This window comes from Pinus tabuliformis, chromosome 7, assembly GCF_031772625.1.
Source record: "Pinus tabuliformis cultivar Carrire ecotype Pingquan chromosome 7, CPIR1, whole genome shotgun sequence".
Classification (NCBI taxonomy): Eukaryota; Viridiplantae; Streptophyta; class Pinopsida; order Pinales; family Pinaceae; genus Pinus; species Pinus tabuliformis.
In genome coordinates, this window is record NC_142293.1 from 1687059132 (window position 1) to 1687072579 (window position 13448).

The window sequence follows — 13448 nt, forward strand, 5'->3', positions numbered from 1 at the left end:
TCTATGTCCAACTTATGTCAAAGCAAGGATGCTACATAGGAACAAAGAATTGGTTAATTGGTTGTGTTAAGTTCATGTGCTGGCCTAGCAACCCTGGAACAGGGCAAACAGGTTCATGCTCAAATAATCAAAGTGGGATTGAGTCAGATGTTTTTGTGAGAAGTGCCATAGTTGATATGTATGCTAAATGTGGGAACCTAGATGGGAACCTAGATGATGCACGGCTATCATTTGATAAAATTTACAAACCTGACACGGTCTTATGGACCACAATTATATCAGCATATGCTCAGCATGGACATGGCAGGGAGGCATTACTACTCTTTGAAGAAATGCAACAAGCAGGCTTGACTCCAAATCACGTTACATTTCTTGGTGTTCTGGCTGCATGTAGTCATACAGGCCTAGTGGACAAAGGCTGGCACTATTTCTTATCCATGAGTCAGCATCATGGTATTAGACCAAGAGTGGAGCACTATGTCTGCATGGTAGATATTCTTGGTCGTTCAAGGCACTTGGATGAAGCAGAGGACCTTATCAACTCCATCCCTTATGAGCCTGATGCTATTCTGTGGAAGGCCTTGCTTGGTGCTTGCAGAGTCCATGGAAACCTTGATATAGGTAGACGTGCAGCAGAACACCTTTTTGATTTGGAACCTCAAAATGCAGCTTCCTATGTCTTGCTGTCAAATATTTATGCTGCTGCAGGCAAGTGGGATGATGTTGCAAAGGTGAGAAGAATGATGAAAGATAGGGAGGTAAAGAAGAATCCTGGATGTAGTTGGATTGAAATCAAGAATGTGGTGCACAAATTTATTGTAGGAGATAGATCACACCCACAGTCAGAGAGAATTTATGCAATGCTGGATCACTTGTCTAAGCGGATGAAGGAGGCAGGATATATGCCTGACATGTTGTCCGCCTTGAAAGCAGGGAAAAGTCTAGCTAAGGTTCAGCTAATGCGACACCTTCTGAAGCAAAGAACGATCCATTACCCAGCTTTTGGAGTGAGGATACCAATCCTCGACCTCTCCCTTGGCTTACAGGAGCGGAAACCTTGCTCATTTCTTGTCTCTGCAATAATCCTCGTCTGGCGGGTAATTGACTCCACGAGGGTTCATCATCTCATCTTCCTCTTGCGATTGCTCTCTTGGTTGAAAGTGGTTCTTCTCCCCTTTTTACTATGAGTTATCTAGGTCTTATGAGACCCGTCTTGTTTTCTTGTTCACAGGTGAGTGAATGGTTCTCAATCACAGTTCGAAGGTGGTTTGAAATTATCTTCCCCTAAATAACCAAGTGCTTCCTTTCTTTTTCCAGGTTGACAAATGTTCCACCAAGTCTGCGGCTTATTTATTTTTTGGTTATTAATGCATGGACCCTATTTAATTTCTACGGAAGAGTTTCTCGGAGGAGGGTTTCAGATTTAGCTATGGCTACTTCAACGACGTTTAGGTAGTTTTAACTGCTCTAATTTCTTCTTAATAGTCTAGTCAAGGAGAATGATTACTACAGTTTCCTAGCTTTTTTAGTTTAGACAATGCGATTGATATTTTCATATTGTTTTTCAATTTTCTGGATGTAATGGAACTTAGTTCTTCTTTTGCTTATACCCATACCATGACTATAAGGATTTATTTTAAATTCAGTGTGTAATGAATGACGATTTTTCTTGTTATGTTGTTATTCTATATTTTCAGAATGTCTTTCAATTTTATGTATGTAATGGAACTTAGTTCTCCTTCTACTTATATCCATACCGTGATTTCTGTGTGTAATGGAACTTAGTTCTCCTTATGCTTATACCCATACCGTGACCATAAGGATTTATTTTAAATTCAGTGTGTAGTGAATGACGATTTTCTTGCTATGTTGTTATTCTATGTTAGTTATCTTGACAACCACCATGGATTTGGTTCCCTTAAACTTGCTATTTACAAGAATATGGTTTGTGATCTTTCCCGGGTAAGCAAGGGTCTGGCCTGCCTGAACTCGGTTTAACCCACAGGTATAATGTTCTACACTTTTCTTAAATGCACAGTCAGGGATTACTCTTACCGATGGCTCTTGACGGTTATCAAGTGTGAAACTGTGCAATGCCCTGTTTGGAAACAACATGAACATGGAGTATGGGATGTTAGCCACCCCATCTCAAAGCAATTCAACAATTCAAATGTTGAAGTGTTTCATGTTGCCCATTTTCTCAGAGCATGCTTTCTTTGCAACCGACAATTGAACCATTGGAAGGACATCTACATGTATAGGTTTGTTATAATGATCACAACATGGTTTTTATGTTAGAATTTTCTTTAATCTTTGAAATTCACCTTGAATTGATTATAATTTCCAATTCTCAAGAGCTAATCTCATTCTCTGTTTGCTGATTAATGCAGAGGTGACAAAGCATTCTGCAACGTGGAATGTCATTACAAACTGATTTTGATGGGTGAACAAATGAAAAAATTAATTGCTTCTCCACCATATTCATGGAGTGATACTTGTTACGGTAGAAATATTTTCTTAAGATTAGAGGCATGAGAACTGTCCATCTGTTATATTCTATGTATTGTTTGCATCAGAGAAGCTGTTGAAAAATGCAAGGCCACAGATGATATAAAAATATATCTTTGTTTTGCTCGGAGGGAAAGGGAAGGAATGGGATGGTGTGCCCTTTTTTGAACCATATCAATTTGGAATGAGCTTTCTTGTGGTAAAAAATGCATGGCCACAGATGATATAAAAATATATCTTTGTTTTTCTCAAATGGAAAGGGAAGGGATGGGAAGAGGGATGGGATGGCGTGCCCTTTTCTGAACCATATCAATTTGGAATATCAATTTGGAATGAGCTCTCTTGTGGTAAAATTTGTTCTATTTTGAAATTTGATAAGAAAACTAGAACTATTGATGCTTGACATATTCTCTGAGTTTTGTTTAAGTGAATCTTATTGGTTTTAAATACAACCCCTGTTGTACTTGTTTCAATGTGATTCAGATCCAATTCACAGGAAAGATTAAAAAACACGAAGTGTGACTGCAATGCAAAATTTGCACATTATGTAATACTCCTAAAAATTCATCTGAACGATGTTTCATAAACTCATAAAATCGGTCTTAACTATGACTGATAACTGATAAGCCAAGCAGGATAAGTTATTTATTGGGGAAAGGTCATATGTTCGATCCCACAAATAAATAAAGAATGGCTCCTCTTAACACGATATAAATTGAGTACCTTGTTCAGTTTAGTGACACCCCTGCAATTAGAGAAGAGAAATGGATGAAAGGGAAAACAAAATTTGGAGATAAGCCCCCTATTTGGGAACAAGCAGCTGCAGTGTTGTTGAGTCTTTTTGGTTTCTGGATTGATCCTTTTCTGCTCCTTTTCTGCTGCATCACAGAAACAAGAACACCCACCTCGGAAGTTATATAGCTTTCTTCAACTTTCATAGTTTGTGCATGTCCATTGAAGTTGGTATTCTGCAGTGTTGTTGAGTCTTTTTGGTTTCTGGATTGATCCTTTTCTGCTCCTTTTCTGCTGCATCACAAAAACAAGAACACCCACCTCGGAAGTTATATAGCTTTCTTCAACTTTCATAGTTTGTGCATGTCCATTGAAGTTGGTATTAGAAGTGCCGACTTGGCTCCTGATTCCAAATTCAAAATAGAATAGATTGAGCTTTCATATAACACAGAAACGTAACCATGAATTTGTGCAAATTACACTTATTTATGAAGAAACCATGAAAACTTAGTATTTTCATTCAAAACAACATTAAAAAACTATATAAGTGTGAATGCAATTGTTGAATTTTGATTAATATCATGTGCTACTACTTTAAATGTTAATAAAATAACCTTTCCTATGTAGAAGGCAGAGTGATTACTATCTACTCTTAGGGCTACCGCTTGTTGACTACCTGGCCCTGCTGCATTTTCGAATGTTATATCCCGTGCTAAGAAGCCATCAACATTTACAGCTGCAATTGTGAAAACAAATAAATTAGCAATCCTCAACATCTAAAACAAGATTTAGTGGGATCGAGGAATATGGATTGATTGAATTTTCCTTTGATAAGAGTTCAAAACCAAAGAACGATGGTAATTGTAAGTATTAAATTCCGTCTTTGTTTAGAAATAGCATACACATATTTATCTAGTTATCAGAATAAACAGAGGATCCGATTTTAGCATATGCCCATTGAAATTTCTCAAACTTACAAACCCCAATGCATGTTGAAAGACATTACACCTATCATATGAAAGGGTTCCAAATATCTTATTCTTAAAATGTAAAACGATAATTAATTTTTTTGCTGCTTTAATAGGATGAAAGAAGTGCAGAATCTGCAAAAATAAATGTTATTGCTCTCTTCTTCTCAGCAACCTACAATCTGAAGAAAAGCATTATTGCTTCCCTTGCAAATGACGGATTGCATTCCAAGCACTGCTGGATTTTGATTGTTTCCTTCTCCTCTCATTTGTATTTTGTTGATGCTTTCTAGATCAGCATTCCTTTGCAAGGGAAAGGGAATTAATCTGGGTTGAACTCAAGTAGAAAATTTCTCTCTCATTAATTGGATGGTCATTTTCACAATTGATTGTCTCCAAAGAAGTCTTGTCAGCCAAATCTCTACCTTTCCTCAGGCTTTTAAGTTTAACCAGCATGCAGGCCCTCAGTGTTGTGGTTTGGCATTTTTATCCAGTAGTTCTTAGCAACATGGCAGAAAGGGCACACTTTATGTCCATGCAGAAGGAATTGGAAGCAATGGTAGTGGATTCCTTGGCCACAGAATTGAACAAGCGTTTAAAGCCCTTTGGGTTCTGCAAGAAGACCCATAAAAATCTGCAAATGTATCAAAGAGAATTGCTTCCTAGATCATACTTGTACAATAAGTGATCATAGTAGAAGGTCATTTGATTGTGAAACCGTTGTGGGATTCAATCCAAGTGACCTGAATGTAGAAATTAACAAACTCTACAAGCTTATTTAAATGTGAATATTTTATCATTTTCCATTCAATGATAAATTTTTTCAGAATGTTTGGCTAGTTAACCCTCAATAGGAGTTTCTTCAATGGAATTCACATTAACAATTGAAAAGTCAAAGTTGTCATCTCTATCATGGCCCATGTATTTGGTTGTCTCCTTCCAAATTTCAGGAATTGCCTCCCTCACATTATGAATACTTTCTAGGGAATAATCAGCTTCCTCAGATTTTACAGAGCTGCCCACCTTCCCAAACAACATACCAAATTAAGTAAGAAACCAATAAATATCAAGCCACCAAGAATGATAATCTAGACTTTCAAGTAATCTTTTTACTTCTCTCAGATTCAAAAGAAATTTGACTACGAACAGGAGTTTTCGAGTCCAATGGTCAAAACTATTAAAACAATTTTCACAATTTACAACACAGAACTCTCTTTCCCCCACTATTTTTCTGTAACGAATAAATTCCATCTTAAACCTTTCCCACTATGTCACAAAGAATTATAAAGTTTCCTGCAATTTGATAAAATTATGACATGCACTAGTAATTTCTGAGGGTCATTTGAGGGCTTACCAGAACTATATTAAGGCCTGTTGCTTTTGCTCCTGCTATGTTTCGGACATTGTCATCAAAGAAGAGCTGCAGAAGAGTTCGAAGAAAGATCACTGTAAAAATATGTAAACAAATTAAAGACAAACGCTGGAAACTTACTGTTCTTGGTGGATCTGCATTTGCAATTGTGAGTGCACGCTTCATGGCTTCAATTGAGGGCTTGATAAAAACAGGAGAAGTATTGGGTTTGCATTCATCAGTTTGTTGATTAAAAGGATAAGCCATATTAAGGCTCTCAAAACATATGACATCCTCAAAACAGTCTTCCAAGCCTAGTCTTTTTAGGACTTTACATGCATGAGTCTTATCTGAATTTGTAAATATCTGCACATAAGATATCTCCAAACAATAGTTATGGTTGCATTCATTTCATTTTATTCTTAGAGAAATAATGCCAACTATTGTATTTTTCATGATCTCTTTCAACTATCCACAGGGGAAGCAACCTTATAAAATTGTGTTTGTGCTTGTAAGGCTTTAAATTCTATTGAAGTTGACCTAAAAATTGAATTTATGCAACTCATTACCAAATACTTACCAATTTCCTTTGAGGCATGCTCATCAAAACGCTTCTCAGTGCAGGGTCTGGTTCAATGACTTCATATGGCAAGTTCCCATGCACAAATCTAGAAATTATGAAAATTACACATGTATAAGATTTTCCTTTTGATAAAATGCCAATAAAGCATATGCACCTAGCCAGATAAATTTCAATTATCTCAGGGGAGAAATAGAGGTGAATCTCCTCACTAAGCCATGATGCTTAGTGATACAATTTAAGCATGAATGTCATGGAAAATTAAATACAAAAGCTGAAAAGCTATTTCTATTTTTCTGAAATAGGTCTCTCACAGCACTCTATATTGATTTTCTTTTTTGCTCATTGTAGGAAAGGAAAAATGTGACAGAAACAATCATTCACAGCACAAACAAAATAGAATTGCACCTGTGATATTCATCTGCATCAACCTCATAACCCAGTTTCTGCAACTTTAAACAACAGTTATTAGTCACAGTCAAACAGCCTAAATCCTCCAAGCAATGATACCTCTGTTCTGCTCTATGAAGTTGTCACATGGTGATGCTTAAAGGGGAGTGAATAAGAATTGATTTTTTCTTGCAGATTGAATATGGAAGGCGGGAAATCTTACTCTCAGCCCAGCCAGAGTGCTCCCATTGGTTTTATAAAATTCTGTACGGAGGCTGGAAACAATTTCTCTGCTGAATCCGAAAACTTGTGCAAGAAACTCTGGAACAACATTAATCAAATCCATGAAACAACACCCAGGGAGAAAAAACTAATTGAATTCTAATAGAGGAAGGAAAAAATAATCTGTATGTAAAACTTAATACGGGACATAATTCACAGCACACCATCAATATTCTTGCGGCAGGCTGTGGCAATGCCTGTACTGGAAGGATACAGAGTATCATCCAAATCTGTGACAAAAATAAAACAGAGCGTCAAAATAACTTTGGAATTTCTGGCAAAATATTCATGATAAATGCAATTAAAGATATGCGAAAAGTTCAAATTGAAACAGAATCCAGGATTTCTTCTGAATTCATGCCAAAAGTACCGAAGAGCAGACAATCGAATTGAGTTGTTGATTGTTCCATCATATTCATATCACAGAATTCGCAATTACAGAGGCAATGGATATTTGCACTGAGCCTACGAAAACCACATTGAATATGCAAAGAAGTTATAGATATATATATAGAGAGAATTCAAGTTGCAGGCATGGTTGGTCGGAGGCTACGCGGTGAAGGAATCGACGTGGAATCCTGCAACTAGATTCATGTGAAATGAAGGTGTCACACTGAAATACAAACGCATTTACCATTTGGAGATTTTCAGTAGGATTGTGTACAGGGTTTTGTTCTTCAAGCAGCATTAGAAGCTTCTCTATTTCATTCCTTTTAGCCACTGGAACGCCGAAAACACCCCTGTTCAGGCCTTGCATTGACATTCACAAAACCCAAACGGGCAATCAGCAATTTACTTTCAGAAAAGGCTTAAATCCTTCAGCTCCGAATTACTGTTATCATCCAAAATGCAATAAGGACCCCAAATTCAATAACAGAAAGCATAACATACCCATGTAAGAATAAGCTAACCTTGTAAGGAATTTTTTAGGGCTATTTTTAGTTGATCAGTGCTCCCAACCTCTGGAGTCTCCCTGGAAAGCTCTGTTCCTGCACTCGCATTCAGAGACCTGATCTGCTGCACATCGCATCTGATGGCGCCGCCTTTGATGGCATGATCCAGCAGCCTATGATCCAGTGGAATAATTACCCAGAGGAAAAATACGAAGACCGGCAAGAACAGGGAGCCTGAAACCAAATCCAGAGCGATGAAACCAAATCCAGAGCGAGGGCAAGCGTTTGATCTGAGGTACAAACCCTGCTGCCCGGATGAAACTATTCGATGAAACGCCCAAACCGTTTGGGCAACCCCGATCAACGGCTGAAATGGTTGCAATCCTCTAACATATAATCCTGTGGCTTAGAAGATGACAGGTAGGCAGAGAGGGAAGTTGATCTCAGAGGGAAACGCCTTACGGCGTAAACAGTACGATTTACGAAGTGGCAAGAAATTTCGTCGTGTGATAGTACCGGCTATTAGGAATCTTAAGACTGATTACACTGTGACATTTTGCTCCTTTATGATGTAAAATACATCATAAATTAATTGTTTTAATATTTATCATTCTTTTATCTAGCTATCCATGTTTATTAATAATTTAATTTATATGATTGTATCCACTATTATAATTAATAATAAAATTTTAAAATAAAAATAAAATCTATGATTTTTATAATATTATTAGTTAATATAAAATATTAATTATTTTATTATTTATGGTGAATTCATCTCAATCCATATTTTAGTAATCATTTACTTCATATGATTGTATTAATTGAAATGAATTTGCTCTTAAATATACTAATTAGGAGTGACTATAATTGAAGTGAAAACGTTTCCTTGCAATTTTGCATACTGCTTCAGTGGGTTTGGGAGTCTTGGCAATAACTACACTGCTGAAATGGTGGCATTGTGGGGGACACTGTAATGTGCCCTGTGCCCTGTGACTTGACATTGACAAGATTATGGTATGACTCATTATCCATCATTTAAAGGATTCAAGGGAGAAATTCGCTTGAGTTCCTTGCATTATGAAATTGGATGGAACTCTATCCGGTCTTTACTAACCTATTTCTCTGAAGTCACCTTCCAACATGTATTCAGAGAAAAAAATTATGATGTCGATGTTCTCTCCAAGTGAAACCTTTCACTCTTTCCGAAGCATATGCAATTTGAATACTTAGTTCCTGCCAAAAATTACTAGTGAAGATCGGGTCACGATCAGATACAATGGAAGTGGGCATGCCATGCAATTTGAAGGTCTGGTCCATGAAAGATTGAGCCACCAAAGCTAGTGTAAAAGGGTGGGGTAGGGCGCAGAAATGAGCATACTTAGAAATTCTGTCAACAACCACCATGATGACTGACTTGTTCCCTGACTTCGGAAGACCAGTAATGAAATCCATAGAAACCTCTGTCTAGATTGAGGCAGGGATGGGCAATGGCTGTAATGTGCCTGGGGATTTGACTATTTCTCCTTTGTGGCGCTGACACACATCACACTCAGCTACAAAAGTAAGAATGTCCTTTTTCATGCCTGTCCAAAAGAATGAACGTCGAGTGCGAGCATAAGTCTTTTGAAAGCTTGAATGGCCTGTAGTGGGTGCAACTCTACCAAAATGTGACTTTTGAGGGTGGATGTTGGTGATATCACTACTTTGTCCTTGTAGCAAAGAATCTCATCCTGCCAAGAGTAGCCCGTTGTGGAATTTGGATCCGCCTGCAATTTATTAATGAGTTGGGAGAGCGAAGGATGTGAAAACCATTCCTTGCGAGCCTCTTCAATCCACTCTGGAATGGGAAGAGAGATTGATAGCAGGGTGCTTTCCTCCCCAAATTGGCATGATAAAGCATCCGCTACGACATTTTTGCACCCTTTCTTGTAAATTATCTCATAATCATATCCCAACATTTTGGATAGCCATTTATTTTGTTGTGGCGAGGATATACGTTGCTCCAAAAAATATTTAAGGCTTTGATGTTCTGTGCGGATTTGGAAACATTTCCCCAATAAGTATGGTCACCAGGTATCCACTACATCTAAGATGGTAATCATCTCCTTCGCATAGGTAGATTGTCCCAGATTTGTCCCACTTAGTTGTTGGCTAGTGAAGGCCAAGGGTCGACCTTCCTGCATTAAGACAGCCCCAATACCCGTACTTGAAGCATCACATTCAATCACAAAAGGTTTGGTGAAGTCGGGTAGTGCCAATACGGGAGTGGAACACATGGCATGTTTGAGAGCTATAAATGTCTATTGTGCTTCATCATTCCAGAGGAATGAATTTTTCTTGAGAAGGTGAGTGAGGGGTCTAGCAATGCGACCATAATTGTGGACAAATTTGTGATAGTAGCTGGTGATACCCAAAAAATCCTCTCAAACTCTTCAAGGTCTTTGGTTGAGGCCAATCCTGCACTGCCTGGATCTTTTTGGGAACCTCCTTGACACTTTCACGCCCCACAATGTGGCCCAAATACTCAACTTCTTCCATGCCAAAAGATCACTTGGACAATTTGACAAATAATTTATGGTTCCGAAGCCGTTGCAAGAGCAAATCTACATGCAGAAGATGTTTTTCCCAGGTGAGGTTGTAGATGAAGATGTCATCAAAGAAAACAAGGGAAAATTTTCTCAGATATGTTTTTAGCAAGTGATTCATGAGGCTTTGAAAAGTGGATGGAGCATTACAGAGACCAAATGGCATGACTAGGAATTCATAATGGCCTTCATGAGTTCGAAAAGAAGTCTTTGGAATGTTTACTTCTTTCATCCGAATTTGGTGATAGCCCGAGCTTAGTAAAGAATTTAGCCCCATTTAGTTCATCCAGCAAATCATCAACAACAGGGATGGGAAATTTATCTTTGACTGTCAGCTTGTTGAGGGCCCTGAATTCTGGACACGTATGCCATTCCCCATATTTCTTGAGCACCATGACCACAGGCGATGAATAAGGACTAATGCTAGGACGAATGACACCGGCTTCTAGGAGTTCCTTGATGATTTTTTTAATATCATTCTTTTGGGTGAAAGGATATCTATATGGGCGCACATTTGGTGGTTGTGCCCCTGGGACCAAAGTAATGCTATGATCATGTTCCCCTCTCGAGGGTGGAAGCTCATGAGGCTTGTCAAAGACCTGCAGATGGTTGTTTAAGAACTATTGCATCTCAGGATGAATATGAAGAGAAGTGGGTTCGAAGGCCTAGATGGCATTAAATTGGGCTATAACTCCATGGTGGCCTTTTTTTAACAATTTTTCCATCCTATGCAAGCTGATGATAGAAGGAGCACCTGCCTGGAGTCCGTGGAGGGTATGTGTGTGGTTATTCTACTTAAAGCTCGTATATAACTCCTGGAAATCCATTGTGATTAGCCCGAGTGTGCGGAGCCATTCAGCACCCAAGACAATGTCACACCCCCCATGTTGATGGCAAACATGTGGGTCTTTAGGTGATAATCCCCCATTTGAAGTTTGACATTTTCACAGCGGCCTTCACATTTCATTGTCCCCCCATCAGCAATCTGGACCTAGAAATTAGAGACTCCTCTGACAAAACAATGCGTTGCTTTAGCGACTCTTTGATGGATAAAGTTATGCATATGGCCACTATCAATCAATACTACTACAGGGCGATGCTTAATAAAACCTCTGATTTTGAGAGTTTGGGAAGAAGAAATTCCTTCCAAAGCATGAAGTGAGATAACTGGTTCTTTAGGTGTAGCTGGGAGCTCATTGTCTAGCTGGTTGTCCTCATCTTCCTCTTCTGGTCCCTTAGATGGTGGGGCTTCCTCAGATGAACTGTGATTAGTAGCATCAATTTGAAAGAATTTGGGTTCCTTGCATTTATGCCCCGAGGAGTATTTCTCATCATAGTAGTAACACAATCCTTTTTTCCTTCTTTCTGCCATTTTCATTGGTGACACCTTTTGAACCTTAAGTGTTTCGGTAGTGCTCGGAGCCTGGGTGGGGCATCCCTTGGCTATAAAATTTGGACGAGTTGACTAGGCCGCTAACGCCCGTTCTACTTCATGAGCTGTCTTGCAAGTTGCCAACCATGAGACTGGGTGTTGTAGTCAGATGTGGGCTTGTATAGCATCTTTGAGACCACTGATAAAAAATTCCAAGTAGAATTCATCTGATAGACCTCCTGTGCGGAAGGCTAATGCTTCAAAGGCTTTAATATATTCTTGCTTTGTGCCTGTCTGTCAGAGCTTAGTAAGACGACCCAAAAAGTTAGATTCATGGTCAAAGCGATGAAAAAGAGCTTTTGAGAATATTTGCCAAGTCATTGGCCTTGCATAGCAGTGTTGATGCCACTGCCACCATTGCCATCTTTCTTGGTCCAAGTATAGGATTCCCACACTTAGCTTAGTCGCATCATCTCTGATGTGATTCAATGTGAAATATTGCTCCATTTGTACTAGCCATATGGACGGATGAGAGACATCAAATTTATACATGTCCAGCTTGGGTGGTCGAGGCTGGGACTGTTGGTGGTTTCCATAGAAGTGAAGAGAATGGCTAGACTCGCCATCAAGGTTTTCATTAAAATCATATGCCTCCGATTGTTTCCCCGACTTTCCCTTTGTGATTGTGTCATTTAAGGTCTGGATATGCTTCCTTAATGCCTCCAACTTTTGTTCAAGGGTGTCTATCTTCTCATTGGCATAGCTTGAGCTCTGGTTTGTACCATGCACAGATCTGGTGCACTTGTCGTTACTGTGAAAAAAATTTTGGGACCACCTGAAATTTTGACGTTGACAAGTGAATGGTACCACCTTGCTCAGCCCGTCGACTTGATTCTTATGGGCTAAGTCTCCTATAAGCATCCCGAGAGGGTCTCAGATTTTTTATTTTTTTTACTCCGAAAGGAGTTTTACTCCTCGCTTAGGAATACTGCAGTAGCTGATTCCCAGAAAAGTTAATTATGCCCAATGTCCTGCGAGAATCATGCCCAGGTATAGGACCCACACAAATAGTCAGATTTGTCAGTGAAACCCTCAACTGCAGAGTATGAGTAGGAATGTGGCAGTGATCGAACCCCTGCTGCTAGATCGGAATGACGGATCTGATTGTTGCGACTGCTACAGAACCCAAATTGGTAGATATGAATGGCAGATTTGATAGATCTGAATGGTGGATCTTATATATCTGAATGATGGATCTGACAGATCTGAATGGCGAAATTGATTGTTGCAGCTGCGATAGAACCCAACCTGCTAGATCTGATCTGGCAAAGATGATGTGTGATCTAGAGAGAGACAAGGGAACTATGTTCTCAAGGAGTGTCAGGTGCTACAGGTCGCAATATACACTTGGGGAAAGCTTTGCACCTCAAGGGATTTTGTCTCTCTAGACATTTAATATATTTGGAGCTAAAATAGATATAATATTTAAAAAACTATCATATAGTGAATGTTTTTGTATATAATCATTCTCATATATAGCATTTTGGTGGAAATACTTAAAGTTGTTAATATTCTTATTAAATTTTAAGGATAATGTTTAAAATTTGTGTAAAATAATACGTTTGTGTTAATTACTATGGCAGCTCCATATTAATTTTAGAATCTATCTTGCATGAAGAGATATTTTTAAAGTGCAAATAAATAAATAAATTTATCTTTTTCAAACTTTAAAATTAATTACATAATTAAATCCGATCAAATATTTAAATTATTTAAGAATGCAAGAA

General features: G+C 38.5%; 1 protein-coding gene and 1 long non-coding RNA gene across 2 annotated transcripts; one reads left to right on the forward strand and one right to left on the reverse strand.

Moving 5' to 3' along the window:
- The first annotated feature begins 1009 nt into the window (after window positions 1-1009).
- Window positions 1010-3127, forward strand: LOC149254991 (uncharacterized). The gene is made up of 3 exons (XR_016267200.1): window positions 1010-1097; window positions 1232-2261; window positions 2391-3127. It is a non-coding gene; the product is annotated as an uncharacterized LOC149254991 (long non-coding RNA).
- A 61-nt stretch (window positions 3128-3188) lies between these two features.
- On the reverse strand, window positions 3189-8075 carry LOC149254992 (uncharacterized protein C24B11.05-like). The gene is made up of 11 exons (XM_089460282.1): window positions 7723-8075; window positions 7446-7561; window positions 7182-7276; window positions 6976-7041; window positions 6753-6850; window positions 6548-6585; window positions 6140-6227; window positions 5701-5925; window positions 5563-5628; window positions 3855-5231; window positions 3189-3643 (listed from the first exon to the last, which is right to left on the reverse strand). The coding sequence occupies exons 3-10, from the start codon at window positions 7228-7230 to the stop codon at window positions 5049-5051; spliced, it is 813 nt and encodes a 270-aa protein (XP_089316408.1). The 5' UTR covers window positions 7231-7276; window positions 7446-7561; window positions 7723-8075; the 3' UTR covers window positions 3189-3643; window positions 3855-5048.
- Between the last annotated feature and the right edge of the window lie 5373 nt (window positions 8076-13448).

Excerpts from the sequence above, each read along its gene's own strand:
- LOC149254992 (XM_089460282.1), bottom strand. The coding sequence starts at position 7,230 with ATGAATATGATGGAACAATCAACAACTCAATTCGATTGTCTGCTCTTC. Across the intron at positions 7,042-7,181 it reads ATTCGATTGTCTGCTCTTCG|ATTTGGATGATACTCTGTAT; the intron begins GTACTTTTGGCA and ends TTTTTGTCACAG. Across the intron at positions 6,586-6,752 it reads GCACTCTGGCTGGGCTGAGA|AAACTGGGTTATGAGGTTGA; the intron begins GTAAGATTTCCC and ends TTAAAGTTGCAG.